The sequence below is a fragment of the Poeciliopsis prolifica genome, unplaced genomic scaffold (genome assembly GCF_027474105.1).
Source record: "Poeciliopsis prolifica strain line A6 unplaced genomic scaffold, Auburn_PproV2 SCAFFOLD035, whole genome shotgun sequence".
NCBI lineage: Eukaryota > Metazoa > Chordata > Actinopteri > Cyprinodontiformes > Poeciliidae > Poeciliopsis > Poeciliopsis prolifica.
Genome location: NW_026562410.1, coordinates 5992490 through 6016706, shown reverse-complemented (window position 1 = coordinate 6016706; position 24217 = coordinate 5992490). Strand labels below are relative to the sequence as shown.

The 24217-nt window shown below is 43.3% G+C and overlaps 2 protein-coding genes across 2 annotated transcripts; one reads left to right on the top strand and one right to left on the bottom strand.

The window, feature by feature from the left end:
- Nucleotides 1–10819: 10819 nt before the first annotated feature.
- Nucleotides 10820–14454, bottom strand: LOC129374315 (translation initiation factor eIF-2B subunit alpha-like). Its single transcript, XM_055052679.1, has 9 exons — nucleotides 14132–14454; nucleotides 13946–14047; nucleotides 13004–13140; nucleotides 12579–12695; nucleotides 12375–12496; nucleotides 12238–12306; nucleotides 11371–11446; nucleotides 11107–11232; nucleotides 10820–11016 (listed from the first exon to the last, which is right to left on the bottom strand). The coding sequence occupies exons 1-9, from the start codon at nucleotides 14142–14144 to the stop codon at nucleotides 10861–10863; spliced, it is 918 nt and encodes a 305-aa protein (XP_054908654.1). The 5' UTR covers nucleotides 14145–14454; the 3' UTR covers nucleotides 10820–10860.
- Nucleotides 14455–16052: 1598 nt separating this feature from the next.
- Nucleotides 16053–24127, top strand: LOC129374324 (B-cell CLL/lymphoma 7 protein family member A-like). Its single transcript, XM_055052694.1, is given in 7 exon segments — nucleotides 16053–16311; nucleotides 18323–18404; nucleotides 18496–18592; nucleotides 18670–18708; nucleotides 18711–18818; nucleotides 20425–20528; nucleotides 21802–24127. Coding segments are annotated over 7 exon segments (597 nt in total). The 5' UTR covers nucleotides 16053–16219; the 3' UTR covers nucleotides 21877–24127.
- Nucleotides 24128–24217: the final 90 nt, after the last annotated feature.

The following is a 24217-nucleotide window of genomic DNA, read 5'->3' as shown; positions in this document are numbered from 1 at the left end:
GGGACCCGGGGAAACCTGTAGGGACCCGGGGGAAACCTGTAGGGACCCCGGGGAATCCTGTAGGGACCCTGGGGAAACCTGTAGGGACCCGGGAAAACTGTAGGGACCCTGGGAAACCTGTAGGGACCCCGGGGAAACCTGTAGGGACCCGGGGAAACCTGTAGGGACCCGGGGAAACCTGTAGGACCCTGGGGAGACCTGTAAGGACGCGGGGGAGACCTGTAGGGAGCCGGGGAAACCTGTAGGGAGCCGGGGAAACCTGTAGGGACCCCGGGGAAACCTGTAGGGAGCCTGGGGAAACCTGAAGGGATGCCAGGGAGACCTGTAGGGACCCCAGGGAAACTGTAGGGACCCGGGGACCTGTAGGGACCCCGGGGAGAAATGTAGGGACGCTGGGGAAACCTAGGGACCCGGGAAATCTGTAGGGACCCCAGGGAAACCTGTAGGGACCCCGGGGAACCTGTAGGGACCAGGGGAGACCTGAGGGACCCGGGAAACCTGTAGGGACCCCGGGGAAACCTGTAGGGACCCCGGGGAAACCTGTAGGGACCCGGGGAAACCTGTAGGGACCCGGGGAAACCTGTAGGGACGGGGAAACCTGTAGGGAGCCCGGGGAAACCTGTAGGGACCCGGGAACCTGAGGGACGACGGGGAAACCTGTAGGGACCCCGGGGAAACCTGTAGGGACCCGGGGAAACCTGTAGGGACCCTGGGGAAACCTGTAGGGACCCTGGGGAAACCTGAAGGACGCAGGGAGACCTGAGGGACCCAGGGAAACCTGTAGGGACCCCAGGGGAGACCTGGAGGGACGACGGGGAAACCTGTAGGGACCCGGGAAACCTGTAGGGACACCGGGAAACCTGTAGGGACCCGGGGAAACCTGTAGGGAGCGGGGAACCTGACGGACGCCAGGGAGACCTGTAGGGACCCCAGGGAAACATGTAGGGACCCCGGGGAGACCTGTAGGGACCCAGGGGAGACATGTAGGGACGCTGGGGAAACCTGGAGGGACGCCGGGAAAATCTGGAGGGACGCCAGGAAAACCTGTAGGGACCCCGGGGAGACCTGGAGGGACGCAGGGGAGACCTGGAGGGACGCCGGGAAAACCTGTAGGGACCCCGGGGAACTGTAGGGACCCCGGGAACTGTAGGGACCTGGGGAAACCTGTAGGGACGCCGGGAAAATCTGAGGGACCCAGGAAACCTGTAGGGACCCGGGGAGACCTGGAGGGACGCAGGGGAGACCTGAGGGACGGGGAAAACCTGTAGGGACCCCGGGGAAACCTGTAGGGACCCCGGGGAAACCTGTAGGGACCCCGGGGAAACCTGTAGGGAGCCCGGGGAAACCTGTAGGGACCCGGGGAAACCTGTAGGGACCCAGGAGGAAACCTGTAGGGACCCAGGGGAAACCTGTAGGGACGAAGGGAGACCTGGAGGGACCCTGGGAAACCTGTAGGGAGCCGGGGAAACCTGTAGGGAGCCCGGGAAACCTGTAGGGACCCTGGGAAAACCTGTAGGGACCCCGGGGAAACCTGTAGGGACCGGGGAACCTGAGGGACGGGGAAAACCTGTAGGGACCCGGGGAAACCTGTAGGGAGCCCGGGGAACCTGTAGGGCCCCCGGGAAACCTGTAGGGACCCGGGGAAACCTGTAGGGACCCCGGGGGAACCTGTAGGGACCCTGGGGAAACCTGTACGGACCCCGGGGAAACCTGTAGGGACCCGGGGAAACCTGTAGGGAGCCCGGGGAAACCTGTAGGGACCCTGGGGAAACCTGTAGGGACCCCGGAGAAACCTGTAGGGAACCCGGGGAAACCTGTAGGGACCCGGGGGAAACCTGTAGGGACCCTGGGGAAACCTGTAGGGACGCAGGGGAGACCTGGAGGGACCCAGGGGGAAACCTGTAGGGACGCAGGGGAGACCTGGAGGGACGACGGGGAAACCTGTAGGGACCCCGGGGAAACCTGTAGGGACCCCGGGGAAACCTGTAGGGACACCGGGGAAACCTGTAGGGACCCTGGGGAAACCTGTAGGGAGCCTGGGGAAACCTGAACGGACGCCAGGGAGACCTGTAGGGACCCCGGGGAGACATGTAGGGACGCTGGGGAAACCTGGAGGGACGCCGGGAAAATCTGGAGGGACGCCAGGAAAACCTGGAGGGACCCCGGGGAGACCTGGAGGGACGCAGGGGAGACCTGGAGGGACGCCGGGAAAACCTGTAGGGACGCCGGGGAGACCTGGAGGGACGCCGGGAAAACCTGTAGGGACGCCGGGGAGACCTGGAGGGACGCCGGGAAAACCTGTAGGGACGCCGGGGAGACCTGGAGGGACGCCGGGAAAATCTGGAGGGACGCCAGGGAGACCTGGAGGGACGCCGGGAAAACCTGTAGGGACGCTGGGCAGATCAAGGTCAGAAGATGGTGATGGTGAGCTTGCTTCTACTCTTCCCATGATGGCCAGTCATCCTGAGACAGAAGCCGAAAACTTTTCAGAAGTAAATGTGTTTTGTTTTAAAATTTTATTTGCTTCTGTACATGATTTGTTTGCATTTTTAAAAATAACGTTACACCAATGTAATGAATGTCATGAAGTTCCTAAATTAGATACTTACATATCTAAATTATTACTATGTCTTTTCAAACTCTTGGTTGTCTTATGAAGAAAATATGACAACTAAAATGTACTGTTCTAATTCATGTTATATTCCAGGCTCCACAAACAGCTGTAGTACACATGATCCCTTCAACAGAAAATTATGCACTACCGTCTTCCACTGGAGATGTAGGACATCCCAAAGACCAGGTATGCACATATCCGCTGTGCCATAGTCATAGATGACCTTCTTAAGTTGTTCATAGACAAAAGCATAATGGAATCAGAATTAAGAATGGAATTTAATCATGAAATGGCTGTGGACGACAGTGGAGTGTCAAGGGACATGTATACAGCTTTCTGGGAGCAGTTCTTGGAGCTCTGTGAAGGGGAGGAGGAGAGGGTGCCAAAACTCAGACCAGACTTTTCCAAAGAGAGGTGATATGCAGTAAGCCGAATTTGGGCCAAAGGACTCATTGATTATGGCATATTTCCAGTCAGGTTGTCCAAGACATTCATAGTTGCCTCTGTACTTGGTCTTCAAGCAGTAGAAGAAGACAAACGCATGAATAAGTTTCTCTAGATCTGGCTGAGACATTAGTCCTCTAATCCTGGAGATGTTCTTCAGGTGGTAGAAGGCTGATTTTGTTACTGTCTTTATGTGGCTCTGGTCTTTATGTGGCTCCGAGTCCATCACTACTCCCAGGTTTCGGGCCTGATCGCTAGTTTTTAGTTGTAATAACTGAAGCTGTGCATTGACTCTAGATCGTTCCTCTTTAGGTCCAAAAATAATGACTTCAGTTTTATTTTTGTTCAGTTGGAGAAAGTTTTGGCACATCCACACATTTATCTGTTCTAAACATTTATTCAGTGAGATGGGGGTTCAGAGTCACCTGGTGACATCGTAATGTAGAGCTGTGTGTCATCTGCATAGTTATGGTAGCTAATATTATTTCCTGTTATAACCTGAGCTAGTGGGAGAATATAAATATTAAATAAGAGGGGTCCTAGGATTGAACCTTGGGGTACCCCACATGTGACCTTTGACCTCTTTGATGAGAAGTTTCCAATTGAAACAAAGAAATCCCTGTTCTTTATGTAGGATTCAAACCAGTCGAGCACCGAACCAGAGAGTCCAACCCAACTTTCAAGTCGATTCAATAATATGTCATGGTCGACAGTGTCAAAAGCTGCACTGAGGTCCAACAGAACCAGCACCGTGGTTCTGCTACAGTCCGTATTTATATGAATATCATTGAATACTTTTACGAGGGCAGTCTCCGTCCTGTGGTGAGCACGAAAACCAGACTGGAAAGTGTCAAAGCAGTTGGTCATCATGAGGAAACTATTTAATTGTTTACACACAGTTTTTTCAATAACTTTGCTGATGAATGGGAGATTTGAGATTGGCCTGTAATTCTGCAATAGTGATTTGTCCAGGTTGTTCTTTTTTAACAGTGGTTTGATGACTGCTGTTTTCAAGGCCTGGGGGAAAACACTGATGTAAGCGATGAGTTACTATTTGGATCAGATCAGTAGCAATAACAGGCAGGACTTTCTTAAAGAAATGTGTGGGTAGGACATCCAGACAGCAGGAGCTTGAACTTAATTGACTTATAATTTCTTCTAGAGTTTTATAATTAAGTAGTTGAAAATGGGTCATTTTTTCTGTATTTGTTTTGTTTTGGTACAGCAATGGTTCTGGCTTTGAAGTTGATGTGCAGATTAATCCTCTGATTTTTTGGATTTTCTCTGAAAAGAAGCTGGAAAACTTGTTCCAGGCAGCATTAGATTGGAGTTCATGTGGTAACGTCACAGGAGGGTTTGTGAGCCTGTCAACTGTTGCAAATAAAGTTCGAGCATTATTGATGTTTTTGTTTATGACATCTGCAAAGAAAGCCTCCCTTGCATGTTTTAGTGTTAAGTGATAGTTACGTAGTTTTTCTTTGTAGATGTCATGATGAACATGAAGTTGAGTTTTACGCCATTATCGTTCTGCCCTGCGGCAGACTTGTCTTGCAGACCGAACTATTTGTGCATTTCTCCATGGAGATTTCTTTCTACCAGTCAAAACCTTTACTTTAAATGGGGCAATGGAATTAATGATATATGAGACTTTAGACTGAAAATCATCTAACAACTGATCTACATCATTACAGCTTAAGGGTGAGGAGGAAGAATAGATTTGATTAAATGTTTCTGTTGTGTTTTCTGTGAAAGAACGTTTTGTGACAGTAGCTGTTTGTCCAAGTGGGTCAAAGAATAAAGAACCTTCAAAGATAACAGCAAAGTGATCCGACAGGGCGACATCAGTTACAGAGACATTGGAAATAGTCACACCCTTACTGATAACCAGGTCCAGTGTGTGTCCTGGAGTGTGTGTTGCTTGTTTGACATATTGTGTTAAACCAAAATTTTCTAAAATATCAGAGAGCTTTTTTGCTCCTCTGTTTTGGGTTTGTCCACATGAATGTTAAAATCACCAACAATTATTAAACAATCAAAATCAATGCATATGAGAGATAAAAGATCATTCAAGTCAGTCAAGAAATTTTCCACATATGCTGGAGTTTTGTATAAAGTTAGTGTCAAAGTTCGTTTGAAGCCTTTAACCTGAATTCCAAGATACTCAAAAGATGTGAAATGACCGAAAGAGATTTTACTACAGTTTATGGTATTTTTAAATATAGAATCCACGCCTCCTCCTTTTTTATGTTTTCTATTCTCACTTAAAAAATTGTAGTCAGGAGGCGCTGATTCAATGAGTACAATTTGGTCATTATCGTCATTCAACCATGTTTCTGTCAGAAACATAACATCAACATTATACTCAGTGATGAAATCATTAATTAATAGAGCTTTAGCACAGAGTGATCTGGTATTTAAAAGTGCTATTTTAAGTGACTTGGAGGCCAAAAGATTTTCAGTCTGAGGTTCCTTTAGGCAGGGGATCAGCCTGAGGTTCAAATTAGGACCGCTGTATTTCATATTTCTATTTTTGGAACCCTAACATGGCAGGCTCTTTCCAGTCAATACTCACAGTAATCCTCTAATGGCATCTCTCAGTAACATGTACAGTTTCACAGAATCATATGGATCTGATGGTGTCATTAGACCATATTCTGCCATTAAAACATTGCAAATGTCATACACAGCAGAATCACATGGTATGGTCTGCCGAAAAGTGCATGCATCTCTACACAGTTGAATCTGTTCTACTTCAAAAGGAGTGAGGAAGTCTGTAGTTCTGTACAGTTCAGGTAGGGCATACATCACATTGGGCCGACCGCTGGGAACGTGCAAGTTTTTAGATGGCCTGATGTGGTGTGTATTCCATAGTTGTGCTGTGTCATCCAGCTCATCCTGTAACATAAAACAGAAAAATTGAGTACATTTTTGTTAACCTCAGCTATAAAAAGGATTAGGCATAGTCACTGTTTTATGTCATAATTACAAAATAATGTTTATTTAGGTTGTACTGACTATTTGTCCAAAACTCAAATTCAAAAGTAACAAAACGTAAGACTAAAAGGTGAATTCAACTCAAATAGTGCAAATGGTGCATCATGGATTCTACAAAAGGTCAAAATGCAGTTCTTTGTTTTATTCCACTATTCAGACAAAACAAGTAACAGGCCTCACAGGATTCCACTACTTCTTTCAGTCTGATTCCTACACCTGTTGTTTTTATGAACTGGCTGACCGATTGGATAGACTGACTGATGACTAACTGAATAGACTGGTAAAAAACCTTTTGACCACCCACATGCATAATGTGCTAGTTCAAATCTGTACTGTGTAACACCCACGTCCCAAAAATTAATTAATTAACTTAAGTGAACCAGCAAACTTATTTTAAATAAACTGAACAAAAATTTTAATTATAAATCAACTAGAAAATAAGGAAGAAATAAAAATTAACTAAATCTAAATAAGATTTAACTAAGAAAAGAGAAACAGCTCCTATAAAGTACTTTCAGACTTGCTGTTTAGAACTGTCATTCATACAATTACAGTTGTTACCGAGTTATAGAAATACATTGTGACATTTCTTAGATGAATTGATTTTAAAGATTACTTTGGTATCTTGTAACAGTTTGACTTTTGACACAGTTAGAAACTTAATGCATATTTAAACGCCTGCTATTGGTTAAAATTCGTTCACTTTTGATTTGGTTTTAAAAAATGATAGCCAATGAAATTGAATGTATCTTCATTATAATAGAGGTTTAAATGCAGCTGTCAAAATGCTCCCTTGTTGCTGCTGTAGTGTAAAATCTCACACTATAACAGCAAGTAACCTGCTCTTTCGTGTTATGACATTAAGGTAGAAAAAGACCAGTGCATTTTCAGCACCACAGATGTGTGAACAGCGACCACGAAAGAACAACTGGAGAATCGCTTTGTTTCATGATTATAATTTACCACATATAAACACAAAGACATCTACTTCTCTTTGTAGAAACATATCACTTTCGTTTATGGGTGTGCCACCGTCGTGCGTTATTTCCAATTTTCAGTGTGATGAAAGTATGCACCTACGTCACAAAATTGAGCGTTCGCTTGACATTCAAGTATTGTACGAACAAAATACTAGACAGTGAACGCCACAAATAACCAGATACCATTAATGTTGATTTTAATGTCCATGCCTTTCAGGCTTTCTTCCTTCCAAAGTATCTCATCCATCATATAAATATTACATTTGATTCAGTTAACTCACCTGTATGAGTCCCATGCAGCAAAACTGTAGAATGCTTTTGTCCAGAAATCCCCCATCAAAGAATCCATTGTTTCTGATGTCAGCAAACAAGGACAACCAGAACTCCATACACTCCACGCGCAGAAAGCGCCACCAATATTCAATCCTTTGATTTGCAGTGCTTGCTTCTTCAAGGTAACTTTCAAGAGGGTCGTTGGGCTGAGTGGGAATGAGGAATCTCTGAAAGTCTCTGACATAAACATTTTTGTACCAAGATCCCCTCTAACAACTCTCGGACACCCTCCCAAACGCTTTACTGCTTCAGTGTAATACCCTCCTACCAACTTGGGATCACTACTTGTGGTGTATGCATTGAGCCAGATAATCTTTCGTGAAAATCCACCGATGCTTCCGTTAATACAAAAGCCAAATGGCTTCAGTTTATCATAAGAGTCAATGTGCCAAATAAAGTTCGGACCCTTTGAGAAGTAGTTTCTTCTTTGAAGACGTCTGGCTTGTTTTGAGGACACTCCTGCTGGATCTAATTCTCTCATGATCAGACGGACATCCTCCTTCCTTACACAAAGTCCATGTTGCCTGCATTTGGCATACATCCAACGATATTCGTGAAGCTGTCCAGAGGACTGAAGTTCTCTCCTGACGAATTCCACCAGACTTGCCAAGTTAGCAAAATAGTAGCGACGAGTGTGTCCTCGTGCACTAAGTATTCTTTTCAAATGTCGCATACTGTTGTGACACCCATGCTTTTTGGCAAGCAGAGACTGAATATTCTTATATTGCAGGCCAATTTCAAAATAAAAATTCACAAAACTCACACACGAGTGCACTGTCTGCTCCACTGTCATCTTCGTCTTGTTCCGGAACGCTGCCTCAAACTTTTTCATTTTGAGAGGGAACACAAAAGTTTTGCGAGGGGACGCAAAAGAAAAAAAATCCCCATGTCCCCTAGGGGGCTCCGTAACAACGAGAGACTAAGACAGAAAAAACTAATGTAAGCACATACAAACACAGAACATCCATCCATCGATCCATCCATTTTCTGAGCACCCTTCTCCCTATCGGGGTCGGGAGGTGCTGGCGCCTATCTTCCGCTGCGTCCCGGGCAAGAGGTGGGGTCCACCCTGGACAGGTCGCCAGTCTGTCGCAGGGCAACACAAAGACAAACAGGACAACAACCATGCACACACACACTGACACCTAAGGAGAATTTGAAAGAACAATTAACCTGACAGTCATGTTTTTGGACTGTGGGAGGAAGCCGGAGAACCCGGAGAGAACCCAGCATGCACAGGGAGAACATGCAAACTCCCTGCAGAAAGACCCCGGGCCGGGAATCGAACACAAGACCGTCTTGCTGCAAGGAAACAGCGCTACCCACTGCGCCACTGTGCAGCCAATAAAATTAAATCAATACAATATGGAATAAGGCCCTATTCCTTATGGATGGATGGATGGAGGATGGATGGATGGATGGATGGATGGATGGATGGATGGATGATGGATGGATGGATGGATGGATGGATAGATAGATAGATAGATAGATAGATAGATAGATAGATAGATAGATAGATAGATAGATAGATAGATAGATAGATAGATAGATAGATAGATAGATAGATATGTTGCAGAATGAATTATTTTATTGGCTTAAACATTAAAACAATGTTACTTTTCTAACTACTTGGCTCCAACCATTTTTCCCTGTCTGCTCTTTTTTTTTCCATCAGTGCTTTTGTGCATCGATGCGGGAGAACGGCGCGTATCGGTAACCATGGCAACGCCCTCGTCTTCCTGCTGCCAATGGAGGAACCCTATGTCAACTTCTTGTCCATCAACCAGAAGGTGAGTCTGAAGTTGGGTCCTTCAGCGGTGTTCATAGCCGTCAGCAACAAGACCTTTTGGATCGGCCATGCAGGCGTTCATAATCTGATAATCTGATGATGGATGGTTCACAATAGTTGTCTAGAACTCACTCAGATTATTCAGCTCTAACATTACTCAGCATGAAGTCACTCAGAGGAGGATCAGAGCTACTGTGATATGAAATCCTCAGAAATCAAATCCTGAGTGAGAGTAAAGCAGTTTTTTTTCCCTATTTTTCTCTTGCTAATGGTGATCTGCTACCCTTTGAGGACATGGGAAATTTTCTGTATTTATTTTTTGCAATCTCTTGCAATAAATTACCAAATTCAACCTGTTCTATTTTGTATACACAAATGTCTATTTAAAATTGCAATTGCAAAAATGTTTTATTTCTGTTGCATTTCGTGATGTTAAAGTTCACTCAAAGAAACCAGAACCGGTTGATAATCGGTGCAAAGTGATTGGGTTAACAGTGTTGCTTGTGACCTGACCAGTGCCCGCTGCAGAAGATGTCTCCTATAAAGGACGTGGTGGACGTGACGCCCAAGGTGAAGGCCATGGCCCTGGCCGACCGCGCCATGTTCGACAAAGGCATGAGGGCCTTTGTGTCGTACGTCCAGGCTTACGCCAAACACGAATGCAGCCTCATCTTCAGAGTAAAAGGTGACAAATCCTCAAAGCCAACTGTATGTATTTTTTTTTTATTATCCCCAAACAAAACAAAGAAAATGAAACCTTCTCGTGTTTTTTTTTCTTTTTCTGTTAGATCTGGATTTTGTGTCCCTGGCCAAAGGCTTCGCGCTGCTCCGCCTGCCGAAGATGCCCGAGCTGAAGGGGAAAACGTTTCCCGACTTCGTGGAGACGACGGTGGACACGGACAGCATCCGCTACAAGGACAAAAACCGACAGAAGCAGAGGCAGAAGATGCTGGCCGAGCAGAAAAACAAAGAGAAGACGGAGCTTCCCAAGAAGAACTTTGTCAAGAACAAGGCCTGGTCCAAGCAGAAGACCAAGAAGGAGCGCAAGAAAAAACGCGGCGCCAAAAGGAAACACGACGAGGTAAACTCTGTTTGGGGGATAAATGAAACATTAAAGCTGCAGTGTGCAACTTTTATTAATATATATATATTTATATAGACATATTTCTTTTACATATCTGTTGAAACTACTAATCTCCAGCTACCATAGTCTGTCATGAATGCTAAGGCTAGTTAGCATGGCCACTCGATAAAGTTTTCCTTTAACAGTAAGGTGTTTCTCCACCATTAGCACATTTAGCAGTGCGTTCACGACATTGATTGGCAGCGCTAGGACCCTCCTCCTGGCTGCGATTGTTTGTTTTTGACCAGGAACGTTTCATTTCTTCAGACGGCCATAACAGCTCAGGGAGGAAGTGGACTAGATCGATCTCACCTCATAGTGACAGTTTCAGCAAATCTGTAAAAAATATACTCTTCATAAACGTTAAGTACTGCAGTTTCGTTCTCATGGCTTCTGTTCTGCCTCTGCAGGACTCCGACATGGACGAAGAATACATGAAGGAGCTTTTAGAAGACACTCGCCTCCTTAAGAAACTAAAAAAAGGCCAGATCAGCGAGGAAGACTTGAGCAACAGCTCACGAACTCGAAGCAGGAAGCAGGCGGACCATAAACGTCTGTTTTATTGTTCAGCGAAGGGACGCGGTTATAAATACAGTTTGATGAGTTCGTCGCTGACGGCCGACGGGGTGAGGACCCCCAGGTCTGTGAAGAGCAGGGTGATGAGGGAGGGGGGCGTGTAGTCGATGACCGGGTGCTCCTCCGACAGGTTCCGGATGCTCTTCAGGGTGTCGGCTTTGTACTGTGCGGGACAGGAAGCACGAGTCAATAAATCTGGATGAAAGGACGGAAAATCGTTTAAAAAAACAAACACAAAATAAGGAAGCCGCACCTTAAACTTATCGGGCACGTCCTGTTGGTTCAGCGGATACAGACGAACAAATTTAAAACTTTCTGCAACGACGTAGAAGGGCTTGTTGTGAGCCTTGGAGCACAGAGCCATCTGATAGGTGCCAATCTGGGGAAAAAAACACACACACACTCTAGATTCTGTTGGAAACGTACACCCGCCCCGTGTTTACACAGACCCGATCTGATACGCGTGTTCAACTATCCTCCAGTTTGAGTTTCACCCGGGGCCGCCAAGGGAACGCACCTTGTTGATGATCCCTCCGCTCTCAACGACTCCCTCTGCTCCAACGATGACCAGGTCCACCTTCTCCAACACGTACCTGGAAGACGGAAAACTGAAACTAAGCAGCTTCTAAAAACAGGTTCATTAAAACGGTGTGAAAGTAAATAAAGCATTTTTCCTCAACTTTTGCTTGTTCTCTTTCTGAACCATCCGATCGGTTATTTTAAATACCAAAACAAAATTTACTATCTAGTGATGCATCAATAAATCAGGTCAGATTTTCTTCTTTTTGGGCGAAGGGCCGATAGTTACTTGAGAAACCGATTTTATCTCTGCAAACGTCTGAAACTCGGCCACTGTCCTGACTGACGGCACCGCACTGTCACCAACTTAGCAAATTTGCTGCTGCATTTAGCGACTTTTGTGACCAAAATAAAACAAAAAAACCCAGACAAAAATAAAAGACATGTAATACTGTTGTACAAAAGCTAAACTCCAGTTAGTAGAGTATATCAGAGTGCTGGAGGCTTTAAATGTCACTAAGAAAGCAACATTTTTACATCAGTAAGTTTGTTTTCTCCTGCTCAGGCTGATGAACAAATAACTGAGAAATTTATTGAACATGATATTAAAATGATATCTAAAAAAATTAACTTGACTTTTTTTTAACAATTGTATCGATTGACCAGCAACATTTTTTTTTTTTTTTTTTTAATAATAGCTTTATTTTCTCTTTGTTTTCATAATGGAACTGATGGAGTTTATTTTATCTTAGACATGTATTTTCCAGTTGGATATTTCCAATAACAAAATCCAACCAGTGACGAAAGAATGATTAAATAAACCATTTGCGGTTCCCCTCCAGCTCAGAACCCCAGAGTAGCTCACCCTACAGCTGCATCCAGCACTACTGTTACTGGAACGTTGAGTTTCTTCAGGGCCTCTGCCATCTGCCGCCTTCAACAAAAGGAGAAAAACGCAGAATCATTTCGTGTCCTGTGAGAAAGAAACTCGTCCTCGCTCACTCGCTCACCCTGTGGGCGTCAGGCTGCGATTCGGTCACATAGACGGAGAAGCGCTTCTTCTCCGCTGCAGCTTTCTCCAGAACCCGCAGGACCACTCTGGAGTACGAGTGAGTCAGGATTTTCTGAGAGGATTGGCAGGGGAAAGAAAGGCACAAGGTGAAGCGAGCGCAAAGAGCAAGGAGAGGAGACGGGACCAGTACTTACAGCTCCGTCTTTGATGAAGGTGTGACAGAGCTTAGCGACTTTGTTCCTGGACATGGAGATCTTCTCTAGAAACAGTTCTCCTCTTTCCTCCATCACCTTCTTACAGCGAGACAAGTCCTGGAGACAGAAACGCCTGTTATGAAGCGCAGCACTGATCTGGGTCAAGAGTTTTTATTTTGGAAAAACATGGATCAGTGGTGACCCATACGAGGAATTATTGGCCTTTTAAAATCACACCAAAACAATTTGGAAGAAAATGGCGACTGGCAAATATTACAACTAACGTAAAGGTTTTGAAGTGGCCTAATCAAAGTCTGAATTTTGGGCATGCTCAAAAACGTGGCTCGAAATGACTCCGCAGCGACGTGAAAACCTGCTTCACGCTGTCAGCCGTCACAAACGCTACAACGTGAAACACGCGTCACCTGATGCTCCAGGGATGTGAGGCTTATGAAGCGCAGGAACAGCTCTCCCCCGGAGGACACGGCCACAGAGGAGTCCTCTCCCTTCAGGCAGGATGTGGCCCACGTCAGGCTCTCCCTCAGACCCAAGATGGTTTCACCTGGACGGAAGGACAGACATTCAGACTGAGCCAAACACATACACGTCCTGATTAAAGCTGCAGCCAACTATGATTTTTGACAATTGATTAATCGGACAAAAAAAAAACATCGGCATTTTGCAAATTTTTTTGTATTTAAGCCTGTTTTTACACATTAGAAATACAACAAAATACACACAAAAACATAATTCAGTTTAAGTCAGTTTAAAAAAAATTGCAATATGTAGCATGAAAGCATCATTTGTAGCAAAGGTTGCATCTGCAATAAAAAAAAATACTGTCTAATAATGTTCTTTTTTTTTAATTCATGGTTAGCAAATGGTGATTAAATACATATTTTTAACAGACTTTAAGCCAATGGAAGCTAAAATTGTTGCGGTTGCCAGGCAACATCGCAGCATCCTCAGATTGTGACTTGGTTAGCTGAAGGTTTTTGGAACGGCTCATTTTCCAGACACCAAAACTTCCTGCCAGAACACGGCCTGGTGGATTTCATAAGAACTTCACTTGTTTTTTTTTTACAAGCAGTAGAAACCCAAAATGAAAGTACATAAACATGCAAAGAATGAATTTTGCACAATAGTTCCCCATTAAAATAATGATCATTATACAGTAAATAATGATAATTTTGTTCAAATGAAGCAAAGTGGCATAAACTAACTGAACATGTCGATTCCATTTAGTCTTTTTTTCAAAGACTACATAAGGTAAGGCAGTTTTGCATTCCAAAATGCTTCACGTGAATTAGAAGGAAACACAAACAAAACAGTAGAGTGACTGTGAAATGTACTCCTCCAGTGATCACCTTTGTCTCTCTTGAGGAACTCCAGTAGTGTGCGGATGGCTGCCACGGCAGAGGCCATGTCCGGGTCTTTCCTCATCTGAGCCCTGAAGTACTCCACCAGTTCTGACCAGACCACAACCAGACAGGCGGGATCAGCATCACCCAGAACCACACGCTGCAGGGGACGGGACTCCGCGGGAAACTCACCTTCTTCATTCATCGTCGAGTCCAAAATGGAGCTTGAAACGCTCTTAGGTCAAAACAAAGGCCGAAACCTTTAGCTCTGTTTACTATAGATGTTGTTTTACAGGACCAGATGTTTGTCACCTGCCAGAACTAAACGCACCGCGACGTTGCTGACTCAAATTACCCACAAATATTTACATTTATATACATTTTAAGCCTTTAATAATATCAGCAATAGTTTTTTTTTAAATGCCAAATTTTGTCTAGAAATATATGCCAGTCCCTTTCTGCTGAATTACACGCTATTAGCTCATGCAAAGTTCTGCCTATTGACGTGTCGCAGAGTGATGACGTAAACCTCGTGTCAGCTTCACGGACCGCTCAGAAAGATAAAACTCGGGAGTTAGAGGAAGACACATTTTAATGTATGTGATGGGGAAATAAAGTTTGGACATAGAAAGCTGTCCGGAGCGCCTCGGGAAAAGTGAAACGTAAACAAAACCACGCTAACCCGACTTGACGACGGTGAAAAGCTATCAAATGAAAAATGTTTAAAAAGCAGCACAAAGGAGAGGAGCGTCAATTTGGAATCGGCATTTCACAAAGACTTTACTATCTTGGGTACACAGAATAGCCTTTAAGATGCGTTCTTGAATGTCTTTAGGATTGTTTTCTCAGGTAAATGTAAATACATTTATATTTAACAAAGCATTTTTTCTCACGAAAGATACATTCTGCAGTTCTATTTTTCCATCACCAGAGGGCGACATGTCCCGTTTTTAGTTTCCTTCTGGTTTTTCTCCCCCCTACTTCTTTATTCTTCTTAAGTTGTACCATTTCTAGCTTAGCAGTGACACAAAATAAAATAGTAAAAAAGTAAAATAAAATAATAATAACCGTGTTGGATTAAATAAAAAAAAAAACAGGAATTACATTTTTAATTACGTTGTCTTATTTTTGTACCCTCTTCAACTTCCCATTCATCTTACGGACAAGAATATTCTTCATTGTTAAATTGACTTATTCCTAATCTGCACAGTATAGATGTAAAATGATAACATGCTCAACAGCAGAGGAAAGGAGATTCGCTACAGCAAATATAAATCTTGAGTTCGGGGGTTTCTTCAGACTTCCAGAGGTTGTATCTGATAGACTGACACAAAGTAGTGTGCAGCTGAAAAGCGGGAATGATACATGGGATTCAAAATTATTCACAAGAAAAACATGAAAGGAGTGTTTTGGTTCATATTCAACCTTCCTGAATCGATGCTTTGCTTAATCCCTTCTCCTGTGCGTTCAGGGTTGGTGCCCTGCTGAAAGAGTTGACCTCTGCCCTGTCCTCCTGCCGTCCACGGCCTCTAACCAGTTTTCTTTCAGGATCGCCGTGGATTTGGCTTCTTGGTCTTTCTGATTCCGGTTTTTCACCAGTGTCAAGAAATTATGCGACTTCTAAAACCCTATTACACGCAGTCATAAAACAACTACAAGTATACATGTGAGGAAAGAGAGAAAGGGAGACAAAAAAAAACAAATAAATGGAAAGAAGATGTCAAATCTAAATCAGTCTGCATTGTAGCAAAACTAAAATAGCATCAAAAGACACAGAATGACTTCAAAACATCTAAAATTTAAGAAAAACATCCAAACAAATGAAAAGAAGAAAAACGAGGAACGCAGACATCGTTAGAAAAAACAAAAAGGTTTTATTGTGCTTATTGTTTGCCTGCCTGTCTCAGCCTGGTTATGAGGTGCTTAATTTACTGATCTAAAATCATATCTTACAACCTCCTAACGACTTATTATTATAGTCAAAATCCACAGATTTCCCTCAGAAAACACAGCGAAGTTTTAACTCTCCTCCTCTGCCTCTCAGCGGCCGCTCCAGCTCGGAGTTTTGGGCCTGTGCTCTTTGTTCTGCTGCTCTCTGGGCTCAGCAGGCGAGAACACATCTCGGTTCAGTGTGCAGCTGCAGCCGGCAGGCCCCGCTCGTCCTCCTCCCCCCGCTGCTCCGACTGGGCCCGCGCAGGCGCACTGGCTCCTCTGTGCGCTCTACTGTTTGCATTGTCTGAACTGCCGGCGAGCTTTAAAAATATTATACCCACCGCGGCAATGTCGGGCAGGTCGGTCCGAGCTGAGACCCGGAGCAGGGCGAAAGATGACATCAAGAGGGTTATGGCCGCTATTGAGAAAGTACGAAAATGGTAAGAGGAACAAGATAAAAAAAAAGCAGGCTTCGTTATCTAACACGAGAAAGGCTTGCTTGTTGGGGGAGGAGAGGGAAGGAGCGAGACGGAGAGAGGGATGAAATAGAAAGATAAAGGGCAGCTTTTTGAACGGCGTTCTCAGCAGATGTACTTGCGGCTCAGGTGCGACCGGGGCGCTCCAGCGAGGAGCGCCTTCCCGGCTTCCGCGAGCCTCCTCGCGGGGGAAACGCGCAGCCTGTCGCCGGTGTTTTTCCGTTGATTTTTTAACGGCAAAAAAAAGGGTTGAACCCAGAAGCCATTTCGATGTAGTCACATGAAGCCATTGCTGCCGAGCTGCGAGCGCAGGCAGGCGGGCTTTTAGCGGCGAAACGGCCGACGAGTCTGGACGCTGAGACACATTTTGACGACGGCGCTCTTGAGTCGGAGCACTTTAGTCCGTGTGGAGTTTTAAATTAAGCGCTTTGAGTCGCCCTTTAGGTCTGCCGGAGAATAAGACTCGGTGGGGGTTGGGAGAGGGAAGTAGGCTGCTGTAGTGCATGGCTGAACACGTAGTGACTCGGTCTTATCTTTTTACACCAGAAAATCACATTCTGTTCCGTTTAAACAGCGCTGAAACACATGTTTGTTCGGCGGACATGACATTTATGGACGTGGCCGGTCAACTCCGCCCGCTGTCAGAACGGAGTCTGATGTTCATTTATTCAGGCGGATTAATCAAACGTCCCCGGGTCACAAGCTGAAGTTTGGTTCTGCTGGAACTTTGGTGTTTTTGTTTCACAAAATAAAAACAGCACAGAACGTGATGGAGTAATGTGAAATAAATATAATATATCATTATTATTATTATTATTATTGATATTGTTCATTTTTATGCCCTTTTCAGTTTTGAATCATCAGAAGATTGAATAAGTTGGAAATACGAGTTGTTGTTGTTGTTGTTTTTTTAAACATTTATTTACTTTACTAATTTCGTTTTTATATCTGGTTTTTCTTCAACAATGTTTTCACAAATCTACTTATAGCGCATTAATTTCTAACTCCATAAATATTAACAAGGTTTCTACACCTTTCCCCGACTTTAAAAAAATGTGATTCTAAATATGTCATCTTGCATTAAAGATAAACACTAAAGGGAAACTAAAAGCTTAGACCGACCAATATTGGCATATTGAATTTATTTTTTGATTGAGCAGCAGGAGGTTGCCAGAAAAATAAACTATAACCAAATTAAAATTTGTTCCTTTCTTTCTTAACATTTTTTCTTTCTTTTAAATTTCTGTGGTAAACAAGTGACATGTTCAATCAAAGTTATTCTAATCACAGATGAAACACTGAGATGTTTTATTTACTTTTTCTTTTTTTTTTAGCTTTGCATAAATAGTAACCTGGAGGAAATATTGTACATTAGTTAAACAGTACCAGATATAAAGATAAAATAATGTGTGTGTACTGGATTATTGTTTGTGTTGTGGTTTTGACTACTTGTTATGTTGATTTGACTTTATGGTTGTGTTGATTCTAGTCAGAAAAGCACATCCTCATAATATAGACATTCATATGATAATAGAATTGTTTCCAGTGGTTGAATACTATCATTTTAAAATCTAGATTTAATAATAAATCACTGAATTAATGTTTAACACTTTCAGGTGAGTTGCAATGATTAGAATAAGTATGATTTTAATAAATGACTTAACTGGCTGTGTATGACTAAAATAAAGAAAATCTTTAATACACACAAATAAAAAAACTCATTTTGATTTTTAAAGGTAACCGTAACAACTAACACACTATTTAACTGGTTCAAATAGCAGCAATAAATGAAAACATTTAGAATTTTTTCATGTAACATGCACTATAATGTCAGAGAACCTCAGAAAACGTTCAATGAAAAGCTTAAAATATTCACAGGATGTTCACAATATTTCCCTTTTAATAGTTTTATTAGTTTTTCTAGTATAAACTAATTTATACCACTTTGAATCGGCTTGTTTGTCTGTCCAATCAGGGAGAAGAAATGGGTGACGGTCGGAGACACGTCCCTTCGCATCTACAAGTGGGTCCCGGTGACAGAGCCCAAATCGGACGACGTGAGTTTGTGATTATTAGCAGACCGTTTGCTGAAAATGTCGCGTGCAAGCGAAACACAGACTGTAGCTCACTGTGTCTCCTGTGGTGCAGAAGAACAAAAACAAGAAAAAGGGCAAGGAGGATAAATATGGCTCCGAGGTGACGACTCCGGAGAACAGCTCCTCTCCAGGGATGATGGACATGCATGGTGGGGTTTCTGCATTCGTTTTCCGTCTTGTGCTCGCTGGCTGCGTGTTTTCTGACTCTCGGTCTGCCCTGTGCCAGATGACAACAGCAACCAGAGCTCCATCGCCGACTCGTCCCCGTGAAGCAGGAAAACAGCTGTAGCACCAGCCCCGCCCCGGAGTCCAACGCCGCGTCTCACCGCGACAACGGCGAGGCCAAGACTGACCAGAGCCCAGACAGCAAGAGAGGTCAGACCGCCACAGACACAATATATCCCAGTATACACCAGTATGTACCAGTATATGCACCAGTATATGTCATCTGCTGTTTTTGTCTTCATCCACAATTTAAAACAACCACTTCCCCTTTGATGAAACCACTGCACACCTGTGTTGCCCCAATCCAACCTCCTGGGAATTTAACCGTCAAACCTTTCTGTCTCACTTCTTTGATCTCAACAAAAACAAATAGTTTCAGCTTGTTAGCCTTATTTAATCTGTTGCTCTACATAACCAGGTTAAATGGCAGGACTATGTTTTTCCAGGCACATAGTGCCATTATCTTATAGCACAATAAAATAACTATGCTAACTTTCAGTTGTCACAAAACTAAAATCGCCGACTCGATGCTGTTTTTTTTTTTTTTTTTTTTTTACCAGCATCAATGTTTTTATGCTGGTAAAAACATTGACATTTAACGTTTTTGCCTGTGTTCGCCTGAGTTCCAAGAGGTGTTTGCTAATTGCAGCTGGCTAGTCTGAAGGAACTGAGCGGGTATGTTGTGAGGGAGGGCTACTCTGTGAGGTGAAATCTTGGAAGAACTCAAAAACTAAAATAATCCCTGAACTCTTGACTCCCAATTCCAGAGGATTTGAAAAAGATACTTTATGGAAATGAAGCAGATTAGCAGTGGTGACCAACAACTCATGATGTCATCCATGAAACATAATGGTGCGTTCACAACAAACCCGTTTTGCACGTCTGGTTTACATTGGAAGGCTATGTAGAGGCGCATCGAACGCCCATCGTGATACATTTCGCGTGCCTAGCGATTTGAAGCACGAGACGCTTCAAATCACGCCCGACGTCTGACAAACAGGCCAGACGTCTGGTGTCTGGCCTGCCGAAAACAATGGCTAGAGCCACAAAGTGGAGGCGTGTCAAAACCAAATGCTCAAAACGGCAGGGTGTAGAGTAAAATGTCCACATCGTCGGACATGTTTTTGACCGCATAATGTGTGTACGTGTGAACGCACCATTACTGCAAAATATGTTTGCTCCCCTGACATTGAGCTGTTTCATGTCATGACAGACAGCAACCGTCTTCAGTCAGAGGCCTCTTCAGATTTGTTGCTAAACTGACTGCTACCAGAAATCCTTTATTTTTCCTTTTAGTGGAAATAAAGTGTAATTGATTTGTTTATTTGTTTCAATCAGAAACCAGATAAGTATAAAATATTATAAAAGTAGAATGACATGGAATAAGAACAAGATCCAAAAAAAAGGTGCTGCACTACAAATTTAAGTGTAAACTTTTGCAATTTGTGTAAGACATCGAGCGCTGCAGAATGTATTTTTTCCCTTTTGTCACAGCATCTACATCTGCTGGCTTTGTTCAAATTTAATTAATAAATTTAATATAATTTTAGTTTCAGCTCTTTGGGTTCTGATTCCGATCTTGGTGTTACCCCATGTAACCACTTGGGGTCAGTAGCGTGTCAAAAAAGTGGCCATGAAAAGAGCACACTGTCCCCAAACACACACTGAAGAGTTCTTGTCTGTATTTGCTGCCTGATGAAGAAGTGAGAAGTTTGTCTGAGATTTTTTTTTCTTTTTTACTGTGTTGTGATTTCAGGGAAGAGCATTCCCACATCAGAGACCTCAGAGCGAGCACAAAGTGCCAAGAGAGACAGTCTGTCCTCAGGGGAGAAAGATTCCTCAGACAGCAAAGCCACTCAGGTATGAACACGTCTGCACGTCTCTGCGAACCTCTCAGAGGAGCAGCAGCCCATGCAGGGTGTTCAGGTTTTCACACGCTGCTCCGGATCTCTGTTCTACCTGCTTTCTAGGAACAACATGGCTAATAATGCAAAAGTTCTTTAAGAATAAATCACTGAAAGAGTGAGAGATTTTACCCTTTGTTGTTGTGTGACTTGAAAACAGGATTCGTTTCATAAAAAGCCCAAAAAACACAAACAACATTTTTGTTTCTGTTTCACTCGTGTTCCAGTTTAAAGTCCTGAACAGTGATTTCCTACGGCACCCACTGAACGGCTACTGAATATTTAAAGACCTCTAGTGTGGACATGCTGCCCTTGAAGCATGTGCCTCCCCTTAAAGTCCATGTGTAACATTCTCACTCAGTCATTAAAGGCCCCCTGTGGGGTTTTGACCTCCAGCAGCAGCTGCTAAATGCTAATTAGAATTAGCTACAATGCTAATCCTAGTTAGTATTTTAGCTAACCTTGATATAAAAGCTAAATTTAATAGTCTGAAAGGAGTGAGTTAAAAAAACAAACAAACAGCATTTTCAGTTTGTTTGCATTGTGATAGCTCAGCATGCTATTGAGAACATTTCAGCTCATTAGGAGTTTAACTAATTTTAGCTTTTAAATGGGTTTTTGTCATAGTGAATGCAGTACAGGTCAACCTGCTACTGGTAGTCTACATGCTGTCATTAGCGTTTTAACTAGCTGTAGCATTTTAGCTTACACAACGCCGCTTGCACCCAATATATGACTACAAATCCTACAAATGTTTCCTTTTATTATATTATTGCACAATTTGATGTTTAGAAAATAAGTTGCTTAATGGAAACAGCAATTTTGAAAAACATTTTTTTAATTTATTTATAAAATGGTTTGATACGAGGATGAAGTGATTTTATTATTATCAAAATTGACTTATTTTGCAAAATGGAAAAAGCTCTGTGTATCACACAAGTCACGTGATCAACAGCCGGAAGAAGACGACAGGAAGTAGCTGGAGTAGTTAGGTTTGCTAATGAACAAGCTTATTCACACGTATTTTTAATGTCCTTTCTTATTTAATGGAAACGCGGTAATTGCAAAGTAGTTTTTTGACATTAGAGCTTTGCACACAGTGATAATGGAAACGCAGCTAGTCACTGGTTGGGGCTGAACAAGGTGAAAACTGCCTTCTTGGTGCTTCTTTGCTCATCAGATGTAATCATGCTTTGATTTTTTTTTTTTTTTTTGTTTCTTGCTTCCAGGATCTACAGGAGGAGACCCCACCCAGCAAGAAAAGCAAACTGGAGTCCTCATCTCAGGACTTTGAGGAGAGCTAAATGTTTCGGGCTGAGTCATTCTCTCCTTCACCTTCCTGTCTCCCTTTCTCTGTACCTCCTCCCATTAACTCTAGATGATTTAGGGCTAATGGACACACCGGCTCTCCTCTTAGATTGTTTTCTTTTTTTCCCTCCCCGCTCTTCAAAACCAAGGGGAGAACGGACGTCTCTCTTCCTCATCGCTGTTTCCCACTTCCCGTTTCGCCACCTTCACCCAAATACTCCCCCCTGCCACTGAGGGAGGATGGATATTACCTCTTGTTCAGTGGTTCCCCCTCCGTGCTTCCTTCCAGTCCTCCACATTTTGTTTTGCCAAGAGAAGCGCCAGACTCAAGCTTCTGGACAGCGCCGGCAGCTCAGCCCCAGCCACCGCCAGACCAGAACACAAAACCCCGACCCGCTTCTGTGACTTAAAGAGCTCTGAGATTAGGACGAGGCCGATCGCAGACGCTGCTCTGAGATCACTCTTTTGTTTCACTGCTAACGGTTTAGCTCAGGATAAGTCAAGGGGCTAACCTGGTATCAGATCAGTGGCTGTGGCAGCCCCCCCTCAAACCTCCCAACCTGTAAGGCCACGTCTCGCTTTCAATCCTCCCGATTCGCCTCCTGTTAGACTAATGTTCTCTTTTGTTTAGGGAATGTTTAGTTATATCTTCTTTTTTTTTTTTTTTTTTTTTTTTCTTCAGGAGGGTCAATGCACTGTTATGGTATGTCACAATCGATCACAGATAGATTTGCTGCTGTAGTGGATGTCTTTTATCTCTATCCATGAAAAGTTCTCCATGTTTGTGTTTTTATTTTTCTCCTAAAGTGAATTAGCTTGCGGTTTTGTAGAGGAAGAGGGCAACGGTACACGCCGAGACAGACTATTGGATAAGTAGTGAGGAAAGACATGGTTGGAGCGCGTCCCGGAGGTGTGTGCCTTGAGTTGTTACGACTAATACAAGTTTTAGTTCAAGCAGGTTTGGACTTAAGTTTTGGTGCCATGCTTTGTTTCGTTTTTTTTTTTTTTTTTGCCTTATAACTGTCACTAATTAGTCTTTCCAATTATTTATATTTAACTCCACCTGTCAGGATATTTTCTCTGAGGAAAAGATTTGGTAGATATTTGCTTCCTTGCTGCGAGTAAAAAAAAGACACAATGTGATTTAGAGCGACACCAAGTCGGCTGTACGTACGTAAATCCAGGCAGTTATTTGAGCAGCAAGGTATCGTTACGTTTTCAGCATCCGCCCGCTCGCTTTCCTCCCAGCAAGGAAGTACTACTCCTATAAAACGCGTCAAAATTAGGTTTTAACACTACCCAGAAGTTGATCATGGTCATTCCTTCGAGCACCTGCAAACCTCATCCATCAGAACTTCCCGTTTCTTTCCACATCACCGTCGACTCGCATCTAATGGTCTTATTTCCCTGTACTGGTTCCGTGTCACCACTCGTCTGTGACCCACACATGCTGGTGCCGCTCGCCACTAAAGGTCCAGTCTCTGTTTTTTTTCTGTTTGTTGTTTTATTTTTTGCTCAAACATTTGGTTTTAATCCTCCTTCAAGGTGCTGTCTGTCGGCTGAATCCATACGCACGTGGCATAGTGCCCCCTGACTGTGTGCTGATTAGTGCAATTTACTTGAACCTTAAAGTACGGATTCAGACCTACGACCTCTAATATAAAAAAAGAAAAAGAAAAAAAAAACCTCACTCATGTTCAGATTTACTTTCATTAATCAATCCTGAATGAATTTAGATCAACTGAATCACTGCAAACCGTGACGGGACGGGGCTACGATGCATTTTACAACCCAGAATCAGATTTTCAGCAAATCAGCATTCACGCGGATGGAGAGGAAGGAGTTCAAACATTGTCTCGGTTCAGAGGGCGGATTAGCATATACCTCATTCCCAATCCAGCAGAGCTGGAACTTTAAAAATGCTATTGTATTGACATTAACAGTTATAAACAGCATTACACGTACACTCAGTTTAAGAAAAACAAATTCTCACTTATGTTGTAGCGTTCACTTGATTGAGCCGATTGATTTAGAGTTTGCTCATAACTGTCTGTAAAAAGAAAAATGAAAAAAAAGAGCTGTGAGATGAAAAAAAAAACTTTTTTTTTTCCCTTGGGACCATTTTTTCTTTAGATCGTGTACAGATTTATGGTTTGGTTTGACTTATTTATTCCATGGGTAGTGCTTGGTTTTGTTTTTATCATGTCAAATTGTATTGTTTTCTTAATAAAAGTCATACAAATGCTCTGTCTGTGTCCGTCTGTTGGAAACTTCTGGAAATGGACGACGCTTCAGAACAAATTTGGGATTTCACTTTTTAGCTAAATGTCAATTTTT